Source organism: Mauremys reevesii, linkage group 6 (assembly GCF_016161935.1).
Source record: "Mauremys reevesii isolate NIE-2019 linkage group 6, ASM1616193v1, whole genome shotgun sequence".
Classification (NCBI taxonomy): domain Eukaryota; kingdom Metazoa; phylum Chordata; order Testudines; family Geoemydidae; genus Mauremys; species Mauremys reevesii.
The window spans coordinates 11,724,975-11,744,454 of NC_052628.1; the positions used below are offsets into that span (position 1 = coordinate 11,724,975).

Consider the following 19,480-nt stretch of genomic DNA (forward strand, 5'->3'; position numbering starts at 1 on the left):
CCAGTTTAATTTTAAACCAATGCAAGTTTGCGTGGAGACAATCCCTGAGTTGTATTGTTGTTTCTACCACTGACTCACAGCCTGACCTTGAACCTCTCTTCTCCCTTCACTGAAATTCCGGCTTCACAAGGGATTTGTGAGGCTTGTTGTGTTCATTTAGATGGAATAAATGGGTCAAAGGTGTTGATATAACCCAGTGACAGTCCAACATTAAACAGTGTTAAACAAGGTTTAGGGTTTGGTATAGGGACCTGAGCCTGTTTAGTACCATGGCAAACCCACCATTAAAAATTCATGTAACCTTTTAGTAAAGATACAGAAAAGAAGGAAAAGCAGTTAAAGTATTTGAAATGTAAAATATTAAGTAGAGTTTACATTTTAACAACATCGCTTGTTTCCTTTCCCTTTAGCTGGAGAGAGAGTTTTAGAAGGAAAATTCCCCTTGTATGAAGTCTCAAAGATGGCAATAACTGTCCTTTTGGGTATAGAGAAGAAGTTAGCTGGAGCTGGAGCTGTTGTAATTTGCTGCTGCTGCTGCTGTTAAAGTCTAGTCCTGTTTCATCTCAAGTGATGATTGGGATTCCACTGGAGCTGATAGGGGTGGTGATGTCATCTGGATCCCGTTCTGTGGCCGAGTCTGGTCAGGAGATCCCTCAGGATTAGCACCAATGTCCCTAGGGACGGTGGAGTTGGCAGCCATGATGGTGAAGCTTCCTCCAGTAGCCTCCCTCTCTTCTTCACTGCTACACCTCCCCCCCCACAAAGTCTCTTTCCTTAAGGACCCACAAAGAGAATGGTGGGTAGAATAGGCCATCCCCTCATTATTTTGTCCACAAAATATACCTAGACTAATTCAGTCTTTCTGTCTCCTTTCAAATCTTTTCCCATCCACATAGTTATGGGGTTTTGTGACATCTTATGAACTTCCAGATGCTTTTTACAGTTGAGCTCACAATTAGAGTAATTTGTAGGCCCAATTATCACAACAAACTTTGATAGTGAATGGGGACGAAGAGTAGAGCTGGGTGAATAATGGGTTTTCTGGTTCACTGGCAATTTTGAAAAGTTAAAAAAAAAAATTATTTCAGGTCAGACCAAAAATGAAAATGTTGGCAAATAGAAGTCTACAACGTTTTCATTTTGAATCAAATAAAACATTTCATTTCGTGAAATTTTGTTTCAATTTTGACCATTTTTAATGTTTTTCTCATTTTTTAAAAATACTGAATTAAAGGAAATTTTGAAATGAAAAGCCATTTCAAACTGAAAAAGAGATGATTAAGGGGGAATAGGATAGTGGTCTATAAAATCTTGAATGGTACAGAGGAAGTGAATAAGGAAGTGTTATTCACACCTTCACATAACGCAAGAACTAGGGGTCACCAGATGAAATAAATAGGCAGCAGGTTTAAACAAACAAAAGGAGGTACTTCTTCACACAATGTACAGTCAACCTTTGGAACTCGTTGCCAGGGAATGTTGTGAAGGCCAAAAGTATAGGTGGGTTCAAAAAAAGAATTAGATAAGTTCATGGAGGATAGGTCCATCAATGGCTATTAGCCAAGATGGTCAGAGATGCAACCCCATGCTCTGGGCGTCCCAAAGAAGTTGGGACTGGACAACAGGGGATGGGTCACTTGATAAATTGCCCTGTTCTGCTCTTTCCGTCTGATGCATGTGGCATTGGCCAGTGTCAGAAGACAGGTACCATTAGCCATTCTGGGTCAGACCATTCTTAGTTTTTTATGGAAAATATGTGCCAGCTTAGACCCAGTCTGCCACTCCCATCATAGCGTTTTAGGAGTCCCACAAGTGCAGCACAGAGGGCCTCACACAAGCCAAGCCAATACGTGAATTCCACTCTGAGGGACTGTCTTTGCACACATTTCTTACACAGGTTTTAGCTCACATATATCCAATATGATTGTATGCAGAGGTAAGGATAATTCTGGAGGCACGTTACATGCAGTGCAATGTATATTCCACTAACAGATGTATGAGCATACATTGCACATATGGGCATTTTGATGTGTGATGCTTTACAGCCGAAATTAACGATCCTGTGACTCTGCCTGCAATTAAGCATGTACTTTGCCTACCTATTACATGCTGTGCTGCTGTGCATGTTTTCCTCTTCCTTATCCATGGCTTATATCACTTGTGAAATGACAGGAAGGATGAACAGATGTTCTCTGAGTGATATTTGTGATGCATCCAGTAGTTTTCTCTTCACAGACACTTTCCTGGTTGGCATTAAGCTCCACCATCACTGAGTTTAAGTACCACGCCTTCCCAGCACACACCAAGATCTCCCTCCAAGTGTGCTTCTTTGGGATCTGCTGGAAGAACAGGTATGCGCAGCTTCCATTCAGTCTTCATCTGGGGGTGAAATAAGTCCAGGCGAAGGTGATGGAAACGGGTTTTGAGGTATATAGTTCTTGCCTCCAGGAACGTCTGAAAAGTGCCCTAAAATCATTTCCACCTGCTGGCAGATGGATGGTCTATGTGAAATCCACTGTGGGGATGGAAGTCCAGTTCCTAGTGGGGACAGATCTACCTTTAAAAAACACAATAATCTTCTCAAATGGCACTATTTACAATTCTGGTTGGCCGTGTCAACAGAGAGACCAGGGTGTGCATGCACTATGGAGACTGAAGTTCTCTCTGCCCTCTAGACAGAGTCCCCCACACCAAGCTAGAGCTGAGACAGAATGTCTGGTGCTGCTCCCCTATCTAACGCATTCTCTGGATAAATAGGGGACGTCTGTCTCCAGTACTGTTAAGCTGGAGGTGGCACCTTTCATCAGTCCTCCTAAAACAATGGGAAGTGGTATCGCTGCCCAGAAAAATGTGGGGTGGTCTAACTGCACCAGTAGGATCACTCTTGAAGGCCCTTTGGATGTCGCTGGGCCTGGCCATCCTCCTGTCTTGTGCAATCTGTTTTTCATATGGTCTCCATATGAAGCCACACGAAACACACCGAAGGTACCAAAGTGCAGCATATTGTGCAGGGATAGCACAGCAAAACGACATCCATGCACAGCAAATCAGAAAAACATTGCTCAGCTTCAGTGATGTTATTACTTTGTTTAGCAGTGAGGGATTGATTTAAGATGAAGCCTGCAGTTCTGGTCTCCAAACAGGGAACTATTGGAGCTCTGCTTGTGTTTCTAAAATATATATATCTTGCATTCTTCCATCCGCTCTTACTGTCAGTCAAGCAATGTTCTTGATATTGTGACCAGTCCAATGAAAATCCAGCCTAGGCCTTTCGGTCTTAACTCATGCCATTATGGGAAAATAGATGCAAAATAATGATTTAAATACCTACTTTTCAGAATTAGCTTAACTCCTTTTCATCCTGGATTCCAAAGGCCTTTGAGTCTGATATTAATAGCTGAATCTCCATTTGGTGTCAGGTTTCCGTCCACAGCAAATGTTTCCGTTTGAGCCTTGAGAACCAGGGAAAGGGATTTCCACTTCAAACTCTTCAAAAATTCAGAATGAATTGGCTCTGTTAACTTTAACAATGTTCTGCCTTTAACAGTTAAACACTGAAGTTCTTCTCTTGGAGTCCTGGGGCATGGGTTTAAGGATGGATAAAGAAGTTTGGAAACAAGAGCTAGCTTCATAATTCATTGTGATGTATTTCCTCTCTTACCAACCCACAGCACGCCTTTATATCTTGATGAAATCCCTCTCTGGAGCTCATCAGGTGTGGCCACTTCTAATGAGCCAGCTGCCTGGGAAGGGAGTCCCCACATTCTGGAGCTCCTCTCTCTAAAGGGAATAAACCATGGAACATTCTAGACATGAGCATTTAAACTAGTGTGATAGCCACCACGTTAGGTGATATACTGGGGATTTCCACAGCTAAATGCAGGAGTTGCTACATCTTGAGCTAAAGATCGTTAGCTGGGGCTGAAACAGATTCTAAATCTCTGTAGATCACACACAAAAGGGGGCCTGTAACACACCCCTATCAGTGGGTTACACAAGCGGAGGCATTGCCGTGCCTGAGAACTTACTAAAAAGCATTACTAATGACAAGTGGTGAGAACTGAGAGGGAAGGACAGATTGACTTGGGGTGCAAAAGTGGAAGCAGAGTTGGGATGCAGGTTGCATTAGCAAGGGGGAAGTGGAGCAAAAAGAACTCAAAATTTCAATCACATTTAAACATCTCAAGGGCTTGTTCTGGACTAAACCTCCCAACTCTTTACGGTCCAGTCATCACAGTAAGTGATATGTGCCCATCTACCAAGGAACATGAATTTATCCAGCCAATCTGTTCCTTCCCTTCTTTAAGGGCCAGATTGCCACACCCATATTCATGTTGGGTAGCACCTTACTCCGCCAGTGGTCTCATTGACTTCAGTGGGGTTTCTCAAGGGGTAAGACTCATTTTTCATAATGAGTAGTGAATCACAGTCTTTCCCTAAGTACAGAAGAAATTTGCTGGTGCACAAGTTAGGAGATTGAAAGCAAATACATCCGAGAACCGTTTGAGAGTTGTGATCCATTGTTCCCTTTCCTCGATTCCTTAAGCTATGGAAGACAGTGAGGTTGTTAGAATCAATAATAACGGAGAAAGGAAGATGTACAATGAAAAGAGCACAATAAACCAGAGACCAGTGGGAAGTGGCAAAAGGAGAATCTGCAAAACACTTGGATATCTAACAGGAGAAATGAAAGCATGTGGAGACTGGCTGAAAGGTAAAGTCTTTGATTATCTGAAAAGCACCATGGATAATACATAACAACTAGCTCATTACACCAACAGCAATGTGCACATTTTCTGGGTGCATATATTGGGCATTAATCCATCTAACTCCCTGATTTGTGTACTTGGAGGCATGTTCAGAGTTTGGGGTGTACATTTTTTTACTAAGCATTTCATTTTCAGAAAGGAAGATCTTGCCATTACCATGACTGCCCACACAAATTGAGCATTTGCACATGCAAAAGGCCATTTAGACACCTAAACAACCATTTGTTATTACTATTATTTGTATTATAAGAAGGACTCATCAGGATTGGGGAACTAATTTAGATTGTAAGCTCTTTGGAACAGGGACTTTCTTTTCCTGTTAACAAGTGGCTACAGCACCTAGAACAATGGGGCCCTGATTCCGAACTGGGAGCTGCTAGGTGCTACTGCAATACCAGTTATTAATAAACAATAATAATTGTGATGAGTGCTGTGCAAATGTAACACCAACAGACCCTGGTCGCCAGTGACCTAGATCGAACTGGGGACCTCTGGAGCTTAGTGCATGAGCCTCTACAGCATGAGCTAAAAGTTAACTGGCTGTTAAGCAGACTCATTCTCTCTCTCTCAGTGGTCTCAGTGCCACTAGCTAGGCCAGAACACCACACCCAGAAGGTGTGTGGGTTACACATACATAAAATAAAAAGCAGTCCCTGTCTGAATACCATGAAGGACAGAAGTAGATGTCAAGGGTAGTATTAATAGAAATATGAAGTTGCATATAGTAGATGCATGAACAACTTGGAAGCTTTGTGGCATGTTTTCAGTGGTTTGGTTTTAGATAAAAGGATAAGATAAATTAACTAATCTCCCCTCTCTGTACAATAGTCACTGCAGTTGCATAAGCAATGAGTTGGCATTTTCTGTGAGCTCCTTGCATGCTTGTGCAGAGCAGTGTAAATATTATTGTGTTTAGCCCTCGGGCTTCTTTTTCTGAAAATGTGGAACTAAAGGATTGTGTGGGCCAACATGTAGTTGGACAGAAGTGTCAGGAATAAAGATTTAGTTCAGTACTGCTTGTGCTGATGTACATAATATGTCTTGCCATGAAGGGGCACATTTTCAATAATATTTAGGCACCTAATGACATATTATGGGATAGTGGGGTTTTCAGCAGTATCTAGGTGCCTAACTTCCATTGATTTCAATGGGAGGTAGATGCTTAGACACTCCTGGAAACTCCCGCTAGACATCTGTTCTTTAGGTGCCTAAATATCTTTAACAATCTGTCTTATGTCCTATGAAACCTGTGCCTCAGCATCCTGTGTCTGCATTTTTTCTATGGTAAAAGGGTTGTTCCTTACTAACGTTTGCTCGTCCATCTACACACTGTTTTCAGCCTTGCCTAAAACCCATTCGGCAACAGAGTTACACGCAGAAGTGGTTTAGTTTTCTCATTAAATGTATAGTGGAATCCTTATGCTGGCTGCCCTGCAAGAAAGACTAGTTGTGACTTTCATAAACTCTTCTTTAGTAATCTGGCCAAGTGCTTGATAGTGGTGAACTCTACCAACTGCAATACATCTCCGTTAGCTTTTCATGGGCCAGATGCAAAATATGTCCAGGCACCAATAAATCACAGACGAGTTTTACAGTCTTGTTGATACATTGCTGGCAACAGAGTGGAGGCAGACCCTGCGAAGCTAAGTGTGTTTCAAGAAAGCCATGCTGGAATGATGTCTTAGTCCCAGAATTTTTATTTGATCTCCTTCAGATACACCTCTAGTTGTTCAGTTTATTGACTGGGTCCTGCGGGGAATATCCCAGGTGATGTTTGTCAACAACCCGCTCAGTGGGTTACTTATTCTAGCCGGACTGTTGATCCAGAATCCTTGGTGGATGCTCACAGGCTGTTCAGGAACAGTTGTCTCGACATTAACGGCACTTATTCTGAGCCAGGACAGGTAGGTTTGGCCTTTGCATTTGGAATTTTTAAATAAATTGGCAACTGAACTTTAAAATATTGTGCTACCCATTAGTGGTGTCTAAGGCCCGTGTTTGAGCAGATCCATTCTTTGGTGATGCTGAACAGTGAGTTCAAGCTTTTGCTCGCATTACATAAACCATGGTTATTGCGCTGACTGGCCTATAATCTCTAATCCAGGAGACATACAGTCTAGTGCACTAAAAGCACTATAGACACCTCAGGTTCTAATCCTGGCTCTGGCACTGTCTTGCTACGTGGCAAGTCACTTACCCTTTGCATCTCCATTCCCTTGTCTGGTAAATGGAGATAATAACAAACATCATGATAGGGCTGTGAGGTTAAGTATATAAAAGCAGTTTGAGAGCCAGTGGATGGACGTGTTATTTGAGCTGTTACGGGCATTTTATCTTGGAGATCCAATGCTGCCCTCCGCTATTGTACCTGAGCACCTCACAGTGTTTAATGTATTTATCTTCACAACACCTGGCTGAGGTAGGGCAGTGCCATTACGTCCATTTTTACAGAAAGGGAACTGAGGCACAGAGATACTAAGTGATTTGCCTGAGCTCACACAGGAAGTCTGGGGTAAAACAGGATAAAACTTGGGTGTCTCCAGTCTCGGGCCAGCACCTGCACAACTGGACCAGCCTTCCTCTCCACAGGTTTTGGTTGCAGTTACATGAGGGAAGAATTGTGGCCCAAAGGTTCAGGTAAAATAATCAATGAGGAACATGACTGTTGTTTTGGGCCTCAAGTAGTTTAGTGAGCAAGGAGGGGTAGCTTTCTGGTTATGTGCAATCTAGAACAGATTTCTTTTACGTTCACATTTTCTGGTTCTGTTACGATGCAGTGTCTGTGGGGTATTAGAAATGTGCTGGGTACCCCACGAACTTTCAGCTGCCCTCTAAACATGGGGTACCAACCAACACCATTGCTATCGCACCAATTGTGCTAACCCCAGTTACTTACTTGTGTGAGTGGTCACATTGTTCACCAGCTCAGTATTGTCACTTTGCTAGATGTAGGACTACTGGAAATTGCATTTCAGTACAAGAAAGAGTGATTCACTGGGATGCAGCTCTAGTGCATACAGGGCCTTCAGGGCCAATTGCTTTCTAGTAACCATTTCAAGTCAACTGTCTTTCTCCCACAGATCGGCCATAGCAGCAGGACTGTTTGGCTACAATGGAGTCCTGGTGGGACTGCTCGTGGCGGTGTTCTCTGACAAAGGAGACTATTATTGGTGGCTTCTCCTGCCAGTTGTTGTTACATCCATGGCTTGGTAAGTGATACTGGTTTTATTTTCTGTAGACCAGGCTAAGTATTTCTAGTTCTTCTTTTCCTATATGGCTCTCAGTGAACACTTACTGATTCTAACAGGAGTTTTGCAAACACTTCAAGCACTTAGTTTCAGATTCTTTCTGTTAAATCCCACCCTATAGTTTCAGTTCTGATATTCACCACTTTCTGTCCTAAACTGTGGTGCCATTTTGCTGTGGGATGTTAAACAGCTTCTGCATTGCACCTCAGAGGCAGATGCACTTTTTTGTTTGTTTGTTTGTTTTTAGGAGTTATTCCTGTATGTGCATAGCTTGTGGTGAGCTTTGGCATGAAATGTAAATGGTTTTTAGTGAACCTATACAATTGATTACAGCGAATGGGCAAAATGCTTCCCCAGCTTACAACCTGTGCAAATGCATGAGGTCAGTGGACCAAATTCACTGTTGGTATAATCATGCCCACCAGTAAAACTATGCTCACTTGCATCACTAAATCTGACCCAGTGGATTTTCACAGGACTGAATTTGATCCTGCCTTTCTTAGGTCTTTAACTAATATGCCACAATATTAACCCATGTAAGTACACTTGATTCCAAGCAATGTATTCTTTAAAATTAAATTTAGCTTTTAATTGTGGTTTTTAATAATGTTACAGAATCAATTTTAATATAAATGTTTTAATCAAAATTAATTCAAGATTTTCATTTTAATGGCTTGTCTTAATAAGACGTAAATCTGTGTTGCCTTGTGCTCCTCTTACAATGCAAGATTGTGCCATGTTTTATTTCTATAGACTTCATAAATGAAGGTCTCATTGTACCAATCTCTTGAAACCCAGAACATTTTGCGGAATGTTGTAGCGTTTCTTAAATGCAGCCACCGGGGGCTTTTCTTGTGGCCACGCAACCTTCTGGGCAGTGATTGGCAGGGAGGGTACAAAGCAGCACCCCGTCCCCTGGGCCACCAGGAGGAGTTGGGCCCTGCCGGTCTGAGTGGGTGGGGCTCAGACGTCCAGCTTCGGCCCTGGGTTGGCAGGCAGAAGTCTCTGGCTGCGCGGCGGTGGGGTCCAGCCACGGGCTCTGACCGTGGGGCCTCGGGCTCTGGGCTTTGCCTGAACAGCGGCAGGCTCCATTCCCCAGTCTCAGGGCTCCATCCCTGGGCTGACCACCCCCCTTATCGCCCCTGGCCCCCACTGCCTCGCCTGGGCGGACCACTCCCCTCATCGCCCCTGCTGCCTTCCTACCCACCTCCCCATCCAAGGGTTAAGAGCGGGAAGAGGTGGGGCAGAGGCAGGGGCTTGGGGGAAGTAGGCAGGTGGGGGCAGGGTCTGGGGCTGAGCGGGGGGTTGAGCACATCTGGAGGAAGCCAGCACCTGTGCCACTGGAGCTGTTTACTGTTTCAGTGACCCACCTTAATCTTCCCCCACTGTGTTTAGTTTCTGGAGGAGCCGTGGTAAACTTCCCCCCGCCCCATAGAGTAGAACACAGTCACACAGAACAGAAGCCATTCTTAAATGTAATACAAAGGTCCCCAAAGTTACTGGGTTGCTATATCTGCCACAAAGCTCTTTGAAAGATTTTAAAATTTGACATTTCAGCGACATTTTTGTCGAAATTTCAAAGTTCAGTTTACAAAAGAGCAACGCTTTTTGTGAAAATACGATCCTACTTTTCAATCAGCTATAGAGCTATGGAGAAACATTAGAAATGTTGCATTTCAACAAAGAAAATGGAACAAACTTTTCACGAAAGCGCTGACCTCTTTTTTTTTTACTTGTTCTAGCAAAGGAGTCTTCTGAACATTGCTCTGATAATTGAAATCCTTTTAAGAGAAACGGCTTGATCTGAGATTGAATAGGGATTATAGTACAATGCATCTTTTCTATTGATCATAGCCACAAAAGGGGACATGGGATATTGCATTAGACATGCCAAATGTTTTTGGTTAAAATCAGCAACCAACTGAAAATCCCTCTAACACCCAAACTCACCTGTTAACTATTTTTTTTTAAATATGGGCTACATTGAGCTCTCTGCTAACTTCAATCGATTTGCACAGGTGTAACTAAGAGCAGAAGCTGACTGTGCCCGGTCCTCAGCTGGTATAAATTGGCATAGCTCTGAAGCCAATAGAGAAACACTAATTTCCACCAGTGGAGGATCTGACTGGCCTAGACTTTCCACGTTCTTTTAGATTTATTGATTCCAGTCAAGACTGGGAGATGAATTATCAATATGCCACAAAAAAGACTGTTTGTATGATATATTCATCTAGACTGAAAACCAGGAGGTCTGGAAATCTCCCAAGGAATCCTTTTCTTGTGAGATCTGTTGCCCAATTTCCTGCCCAAGAGGTTTGGACAAGGTTATATTAAGCATCCAAACTTTTGGGTGCTTCTTAGTAATGGATCTCCTAATATTTTGTGGCTCACTCACCACTGCTTTACATGCCAGAAATAAACCTAATTTATTAATCTTTTTTATAAGAAGGAAACTTGTACTTTACTTTAAAAATTAATGCGGCCTGGTTGAAGTGGTGCTGAGCAACATCAATTCTCATTGGTTACAGTTGCTCATCTGGGGATCAAGCCTTTAGACGGTGCTAGGTCACATTTTGTGAGTGCTTATCTCATGTAGGTTAAAATGATGTGAGAGATTCACTGTTTGGAGTCTCCTAAGGAGATTGGAGTTTTCTGAGTTTCACTGGGACTTTGGACTGAAATGGTGGGGCTATTTTTCACCATTCCAGCTGAGATGAACAAGTTGAAACTTTCTTTTTATTCTTCTCTTTTCAGCCCACTTCTTTCCAGCGCTTTAGGTTCAGTCTTCAGGAAATGGGACCTTCCTGTTCTCACCCTGCCTTTCAACATTGCGGTGTCTCTTTACTTGGCTGCCACTGGACACTACAACCTCTTCTTCCCTATGACGCTCATTCAGCCTGTAACGTCAGTGCCCAACATCACCTGGTCTGAAATCGAAGTGCCACTGGTAAGGTCCACTAAAGAAAGGAGAAATAGTCCACACTCTTGCAAAAGATAATACATGGGCTCTCGCCTCTAGGTAACAGGCTCAAATACAGCACAGGTTAATAGCATCTGAACTTCCTGAGCACAGAGTCATAGAATATTAGGGTTGGAAGGGACCTTAGGAGGTCATCTAGTCCAACCCCCTGCTCAAAGCAGGACCAATCTCCAACTAAATCATCCCAGCTAGGGCTTTGTCAAGCCTGAGCTTAAAAACCTATAAAGGAAGGAGATTCCACCACCTCCCTAGGTAACCCATTCCAGTGCTTCACCACCTTCCTAGTGAAAAAGTTTTTCCTAATATCCAACAACTCATAAAATGAATCAGTCATCTCTGCCCAGTTCTTAACAGAGGAGTAGCCACTTCACAAAAAAACTCCACCAAAATGGCATGATGCCCAATATTGGTGGTTTGGTGGAAAGATGAAGGATTCAAACTGACCATGGACTTTGACCTACTCCCTCTACTTAGAGGTGGGCCTCACATGACCAGATCTAAGGGTATGTCTACACTTACCGCGCGGGTCGACACGGTGAGTTCGACTTCTCGGAGTTCGAACTATCGCGTCTAATCTAGACACGATAGTTCGAACTCCCCGCGTGCTCCGGTCGACTCCGGAACTCCACCACTGCAAACGGCGGTGGTGGAGTCGACCTTGGAGCCACGGACTTCGATCCTGCAGCGTCTGGACGGGTAAGTAGTTCGAACTAGGGTACTTCGAGTTCAGCTACGCTGTTCACGTAGCTGAACTTGCGTACCCTAGTTCGACCCCCCACCTTAGTGTAGACCAGGCCTAAGGCAAGTTGCGGAGACAGCTTGAGGAAAACTTGCACTTCAACTGTGCTTGTCCTGTGGTTGAATAGACACTGTCAGTCAGACACCTTTCACCAGCAGCTGACCACTATATTTGGGGTCGGGAAGGAATTTTCCCCTGAGTCTGTTTGGCAGAGACTCTGGGAGGTTTTATCCCTTCCTCTGCAGTCTGGGGCATGGGTCACTTGCAGGTTTAACCTAGAGTAAATGGTGGATTCTCTGTAACTTTTAATCTTTAAACCATGATTTGAGGACTTCAGTAACTTAGCCAGAGGTTATGGGTCTGTTACAGGAGTGGGTGGGCAAGTTTCTGTGGCCTAGAAGGTCAGACTAGATGCTCATTTAAATCACCCAGGCCCCTAGGCAGTAGCTGCCTTTCCCCCCTCCCCATTGGCAGGCATGTATCCTTCATTTCTTGCATGTGTCTGCTTTAGTGTCCAGAGTCACGGGTAAGAATGCTCCCTGGCTTTCTCTTTTTCCAGGATTCCAGAAGATATTAGGGGGACCTAGTAAAGCTATGCTGACTCAGTAGATGCATGATGAAACTCTGGGTATTTTTTCAATTTTTTTTTTCAAATTTGCCGGTTTTATTTAATTAAAAGTCTGAGGAATTATTACAGTATCTAACACCATGCTCCAAATTCTAGAAGGACACTGAACATATATACCTGGGAGGAAACCCACATTCTGCAGAAGGAGCTATGATATTCTAGGGTGCAATCCAGACCAGCGAGAGGCTGTGTCATCCCTGCCCTGCAAACTCAGGTGCCTCACAATGCTTTACTGCTCTAGCTCCCAGCTGAACCCCTCACAAACAGCCTGCCAGCATGCAGGTCACACTCTGAGTGTCTGTGTATTGCTGCAGCCTGCCGGCCACACATCAGTCACGCACTGGCTTTCACCAGCCTTGGTTACCATTTGCAGTTAACCAACACACTCTCAGTCCTGGATTTCCCCCCAAACATGTATTCTATACTGTCTAGCCATCTCCTGGACAGTCCAGGATATATTACCTCTGTAGCCCCTCTAAGGGGATCAATATACAACAGTCTGCTACCATAAATGAAGTTACCCAAACAATTCACCACACTGGATTGGTTTTAATTGAAGAATAAAACAAGTTTATTTAACTACAAGGAGATAGGTTTTAAATGAGGACAAGTATAAGGCACTAAAGTCAGAGATGGTGATGTGAAATAAAGTTCCTAGCACTAAACTTAACAAACGAGACTTGGTTCAAGTTGATGTCGCTTACCACATGTTTCCAGTAACATTGACCAGCATCTGCTCCCAAAGTCCAGCGTCCGTATCTTTTCTCTTCTTAGCTCAAAAGGAGAGAGATGTATAGAAAGAGATAACTGGAGATGGTTTTGCCTGACACTTCTATTTCTCAGTCACCCTTTGAGATGCATTTTCCTGAGGGTCACCCCTAGGTAAAGTTCATTCCCGCTCTGAGGTTGGAGTCAAAGAGTCTGAAGGTGAAAAAGGTTCCATGCTGTTGTTTGCTAAGATGCAAATCTCTTTGTTCTTGCTCCCTTCCCTTGCCAAAGAATGGCCACTTGACTTGGGATTGCCTATCAACTTGGATGACACCTGACTAGTGGCATCAGCTTGTCCTTTGTCTTTGGGAAACACGTTTATCCACTTCCCCAACTTGTCTGGTAAACCCATTTCAGTCATGAATTCAGCTTATGTTCATAACTTTACATATAATGTTGCTACACACATTTCACTATGATATTACTGAGCAGCAAGTTATTCGTTTTCAAATGATCCCTCACAAGGCATATTTTGTACAGATATTATTACAAAGCTGTGTAGGATGTGAATACAGGGGTGCATTCCGTCACAGGAGCATGGACTGAAAATTATCTGTGACAATTCTGGTTCTTCCTTAAAATGAAGGAGATTCCAGGCTGTAGGCTATCCATTGTTATGAGCTATGGGGAGACATTCTGAGGCAAGGATGACTGGTCAGTTGGTGTGGCCTACATGTTTATAGGGATACTCCTCAAGGGTGGTCCTTTTCCGTGCACAAGAAGTGGGACTAGCTTGCAGAAAGGATCGTCACAGGGGAACTGTGTCAGAGATGCTGATGACTAAACCATGGGGTACGTTGTCACTGGTTTTGCACAATATGTCCACTACAGCTGGTTGGAAAATGTTTGTCAAAATAGCTTTTCAACAAAAACTGCCATTTTCAGCTAAGTAAAAACACTTAGCGAAATGTTTTTGATTTTTGCTGAACATTCCCAGAGGAAAAAAAAACTATTTAAAAATGAAGAAATTCATTTCTGAACATTCTTGTTTGGGGAAGTGTTCCAAAATTTCATTTCAAATTTTATTTCTATTATGTGTACATTATTTCACAACATGTGACTAGCAGTAGTGCATAACATGCACTACTGCTAATGAAATGTCATAATAGGATATCATATAATAGTTGAAAAAGTCTATTTTCATTTTATTTTATTTTTAAAATAACTAAGGGCAGCTGCTGCTTAGTACTGACTGAAACTAAGTACTGACTTATCCTCTTTTCTAGTGCGAAGTGTGTCCTGTTTGTGTTGTAATGCCACAGTTTGACACTTTGACCCCCTGGCTTTCTAACAAATAGACACTGGGAAATAATTGCCATTTTCCCTGGGTTACAATAATATAATAATGTGTCCTTTTCAAACCAATGCTGCAGCTGCTACAATCCATTCCGGTCGGTGTCGGCCAGGTGTATGGCTGTGATAACCCCTGGACTGGTGGCATCTTCCTGGTTGCTTTACTCATCTCTTCTCCACTCATTTGCTTGCATGCTGCAATTGGATCAGCAGTGGGGATGCTGGCAGGTACTAACCAATGACCATGACTTACCAAGGTTATTTTTGTCATTTCTTACATTTACCAGCACCTTGACTCCAGTTATTACATTGTTCTGTCCAACACTTTGTGGCTGGGTCTGGACATGGTTTTGATTTGCAGTCACATCCTTGAGCTTGGATCTGAATTTTGGGTTTTATTCAAACCCACTATGGCGAAGGCAAAACTCAGAACAAAGGAGTAGAGTTCCACAAGAGCTCTATTCATTGTGTATGGGTTTGCAAGATTTTGTGTTCTACCAAGGAGACCTGCTGTAGCTCTATGACCAGTTGTCACTAGTTATGTTATGAAACCAAGACGCTCATCTTGGAAAATGTGTACCCATCCAGCGACGGCAGTAAGTTTGTGTTGTGCTTTGGACCCATACGTGTTTTGCAGAAGACTCAGGCCATTTTCTTTCCATATTTCATCTGGTCTGGGATGGTTGCACAGGTCTAGTATTAATCCAAGTGATTCAGTAGGTTTTCCTACAGGGGAAGGTGAGGAGCGGAATGGGTGGGAGAAGGGGAATCATAAACAAGAAAGCGAATGGAGGCATCACAGTGGGAAATGGTTTAGTCCAAACAAGTGGTGATATGAGCATCCAAATTCAAGTTATCAGAGCTGATAATGTCTCAGGGTGGCCTGGTCGCCAGAGGTTGTGCTGCCCTGTTTGCTGATGGTGCTGAGGCCAGTGAGAAAACTCCAAGGAGCTCTTGTAAGGCCAACCCAGGAAAAGACCCTTAGATGCTGTCCTGCTGGTGAAAGCCCGTGTAGGTGGAGACTGACTGGGTCCCAGCATGCCTGACAGCTTGGGGCCATGGGAGATTGGCTAGGACATCCTGCTTACTTCACCGTTGCTGCCTTGGCTACAATTGTGCCAGGACTGGTTAATTTTCTTGAGCCAGAACGCCCATTGAGCTTAGAAAGAGTTTTGCCTGAGTGAGAACTTGAGGACTGGTCCAAATTCTGGACTCTGTTACATCATCATAGATATGGAATAAGCATAGCCATTGACTTCAGCCTATTTCCTCCATACTGGCAATGGTGTGACTGAGAACACAGTTATCTTTTAGTGCAGATATAATGGGAAAATAATTCTGTGTTGATGCCAAGGGATTTGTAAAGAATGATATCTGAGATCTAAAACTTGGCTAATGGCTAGATATCATAAACTGTGCCTTTTGCCTTACAGCGCTGACCATTGCAATGCCATTTGACAGGCTCTACTTCGGCTTGGGGAGTTACAACTGTGTGCTTGCTTGCATTGCAATCTGAGGCATGTACTATGCTCTTACCTGGCAGACACACTTGCTGGCACTTGCCTGTGGTATGTATCTGATGGGATGTGGAAAGCAGAAATCCAAAGCATACAGAATAGCTGTGGGAATTCTGCAGATTTAGTGTCAGGGTTGTGGCCGTGCTGGCAAAAACGCGCACACATCCACCCATGCAACAGAGACTTTGCAGGCATAATCTGCATAATTACACCCACAGTCAGATGTTCAAGCAACTGATCTGTGAACACAAGTCCATTTCCACACTTTTGTTTTAGCTTGAGGAAAACAAAAGCAAGAAAGAACAAAGGTAAATTCTCCATGAGAGAGCACAGTGTGTGTGTCTCCTCTGTTACAAGTTGCAGCAAGTGCAAGAGCAAAATGGCAAATGTAAGCATTCAGTACATAGCAAATAAAGGTGTGTCAGCTTCATAAACTACGTATATCCAGGAGTGTCACTTGCTATGGAGCCAGTGGGCCAGTTGCCCCACGCCAACTTAATTCTCTGCTCCCCCAGGACTTTTCATAGTCTGTATCAGTGTCTCTAAACCTTTCCAGACTACAGGAATCTGATTTATCTTGCATATCTCCAAGTCACCTCACTTAAAAATGACTTGCTTACAAAGTCAGACATAAAAATACAAAAGTGTCACAGTACGCTATTCCTGAAAAATGGCTTGCTTTCTCATTTTTACCATATAATTATAAAATAAATTAATTGGAATATAAATATTGTACTTATTGTAGTCTTTAAATCATGATTTGGAGCATTCAACAGCAGAGTCAAGGGAGAGAATTAGTTCAGGAGTGGGTGGATCGGCTTATGTGGCCTGCATCTTGCAGGAGGTCAGACTAGATGATCATAATGGTCCCTTCTGATCTTGAATTCTATGATTCTATGTACTTACTTTTCAGTGTATAGAGCAGAATAAACAAGTCATTGTATGAAATTTTAGTTGGTACTGACTTTGCTAGTGCTTTTTATGTAGCCTTTGTAAAACTAGAAAAATATCTAGATGGGCTGATGTACCCCTGGAAGACCTCTGCGTACTCCCAAGGGTACACGTACCCCTGGTTGAGAACCACTGATCTATATGATCCATTATGTCAGCCACTTTTTGCATCAACAGACTTTGCAGGGCTTAATATAATTGCATATTAAGTCCTAAACACAACTTTGCCCACCCCCAGCAGAATTTTTCTGAAAGACGCCCCTGCAAATGTGCTCGTTGAGGTGAAATGCTCACTCACTATCCATGCAAATAGAGCAGATGAGGCCAAACTAGCCTTAATGTCAGAGCGACTTCATACTTCACAGAGGAACAAATATAAACCACCTGCACGTGGGATTTGGACATCCTATTTAGTAGCCCTCCTGAACCAGAATTCTAAATCTAATCCTTATGCCAGCTAACAGTAAGTAAGCAGTAACTACTTTATAGTGTAGTTGCAGAGAGTGGCTGCCTCTGCTAATTTCATTGAGCAACTTTTAACTTGTTTCATAATCTCTTTGTTCTTTTCACAGCATTATTTTGTGCCTATGCTGGAGCAGCTCTTGCTAATATCTTGTGCGTGGTAAGTTTATATGAATTTTGGTTTTGTCATAATATCAGAACACAGAGACTTCTGTATTATAACAATGACAGTTTTGACAGCAGTGGAGTAAGAATTCTGCAAGCCAGTAGGGTTTATTGTATAGATTCTGTCTGGTGTATTGTGAGATTACAGTCTCTACTGCTGACAGTAGGAGTTCAGAGAACTTCAAGCCATGCTATCCTCTATGTGTGCACTTGTGTATATGATTGAATTCCAACAACCATTTCTGGAATGAGATACAACTTTTATTCTACCCAGACAAACTCCTTTAGGCAGATATTTTCTTTCTTTGTTCCCAGTTTTTCCTTGCTTTGTCTCAGTCCAATCATTTTTTTAAAGTTTGTTGCAGTCATTTTCAAGGATTGTTAATATATGGTAAAAATATAAAATGTATGCTCATATAACTCAAAAATAGCTGAAATTGGAACCATCAAACTATGCTTGTGTTTTAGATCTTACTTGGGGGATCAAAACTAAAGCCAAGTTTGAAGACAATAGGTTTGGTAGCTTTAAATATATGAATGTTTAAAGACAGCAATTTCATATATACATATTAAAATGTACCCATCTGGTTTCTTTGTTAATGCATTGTATCTAGAGTGGTTTAGAGCAGAAGGCCTGTATAAATAGGATGCCTCTTTTACATACACCTGAATTAAAGGTGTATCAGGAAAAGGATGGTTGGACCCAGTGTCCTCATTTTTAGAAGAATGCAGTTGGAGAGTCACAAGGACCCTAGAGTAATCTTGGTCAGATACATTTATGTACCAATTTAATTTTAGGCTTTTAGAGTCTCACTGGAACTTGCTCCCTTTTTTTCCCTTGTAACCTTGCCCGGCTTTGTATTGCTATCTGTGCCGCCAGCAAGGGGTAGGGATATGAGTGTGTTTGGGGGGAATATCGGGAAGGAGATACGAGGAATCCCAAAGTGCATCTTAGTTGTCAAAACTGTTCTTTGAGGAAGTACATTCTTCTCAGGCTTCTGACTAAAAGCTGGAGAGTTAAGCAAAGGGAATAATAAAAATGTGATATAAAATGCTGTCAACACATTCTTTTTCCCCTACCCAGATTGGATTACCAGCCTGCACCTGGTCTTTCTGCTTCTCTGCACTTCTCTTTTTGCTCCTAACTACAAATAACTCTGCAATCTACAAGCTGCCACTCTGCAAAGTCACTTACCCAGAAGCCAACCGAGTCTACTACCTGAGAATGAAAAGAAGAGAGCAGAAACCCACTGGTGATTAGCCAATACAAATGGGAGACACTTTGTGATCCCCAATGTAGCTGCACATACTGATCTCAAAAGCACATGAATCAGAAGTTTCCGTACTATCTGTCAAACACACACACACGTCAGCAATTCATGTCTTCAACAACTAGGTGTTATGCTATGAGGGCTGAGGTTATATATATCATATTTTGGAGGAAATATTTGTTCCTGTTCTGAGCCTCAAAAAATGCATTCAGGTAACATAATGGGTGTATGATACTAATTTGAAACAAATTATTATTATTCATAGTAATAATATTGTAGGAGTTGACTTTTATTTTACATTTGCATGGTAGGACAATAAGAACCCAAACCCAACTAGGATTTTTGGATGCTGCCATAATAGAACAATAATACTGTGCGAAGAACCTTGTGATGAGCTGTGGTTAAAATCAAGAAGAAGTTTGTTTGTAAATGCAACAGAAAGACTGACTGACTGATTTACTCTTTTGGCAACACATAAATCTTGTCTAAGCCCCCAAATCCCATAAATAAATCCATAATATAAATTGTTAAAATACTTTTTAAATTCATCATCTTTCTCTGTAGTCTGCTGTCTTTTCCTTATTGTACATTGCAGTTAAGATATTCATATTTTCCCTCTATCATCAGAGTAGGGAAATGACTTACTGATAATTGTGTTGGCCATTAACACCATCTTCTCTATCATACAA

General features: G+C 42.5%; 1 protein-coding gene across 1 annotated transcript in view; it reads left to right on the forward strand.

Annotated features, from left to right (window-relative positions):
• Positions 1 to 19,280, forward strand: part of LOC120408134 (urea transporter 2-like) — a 356,426-nt gene extending 337,146 nt beyond the window's left edge. The window contains 8 exon segments of the mRNA XM_039544737.1: positions 4,547 to 4,714; positions 6,484 to 6,673; positions 7,850 to 7,978; positions 10,772 to 10,964; positions 14,506 to 14,653; positions 15,859 to 15,993; positions 17,466 to 17,515; positions 18,605 to 19,280. Of these exon segments, the coding sequence (XP_039400671.1) occupies positions 4,549 to 4,714; positions 6,484 to 6,673; positions 7,850 to 7,978; positions 10,772 to 10,964; positions 14,506 to 14,653; positions 15,859 to 15,993; positions 17,466 to 17,515; positions 18,605 to 18,781 (1,188 nt within the window). The 5' untranslated portion in view covers positions 4,547 to 4,548 and the 3' untranslated portion in view covers positions 18,782 to 19,280.
• Positions 19,281 to 19,480: the final 200 nt, after the last annotated feature.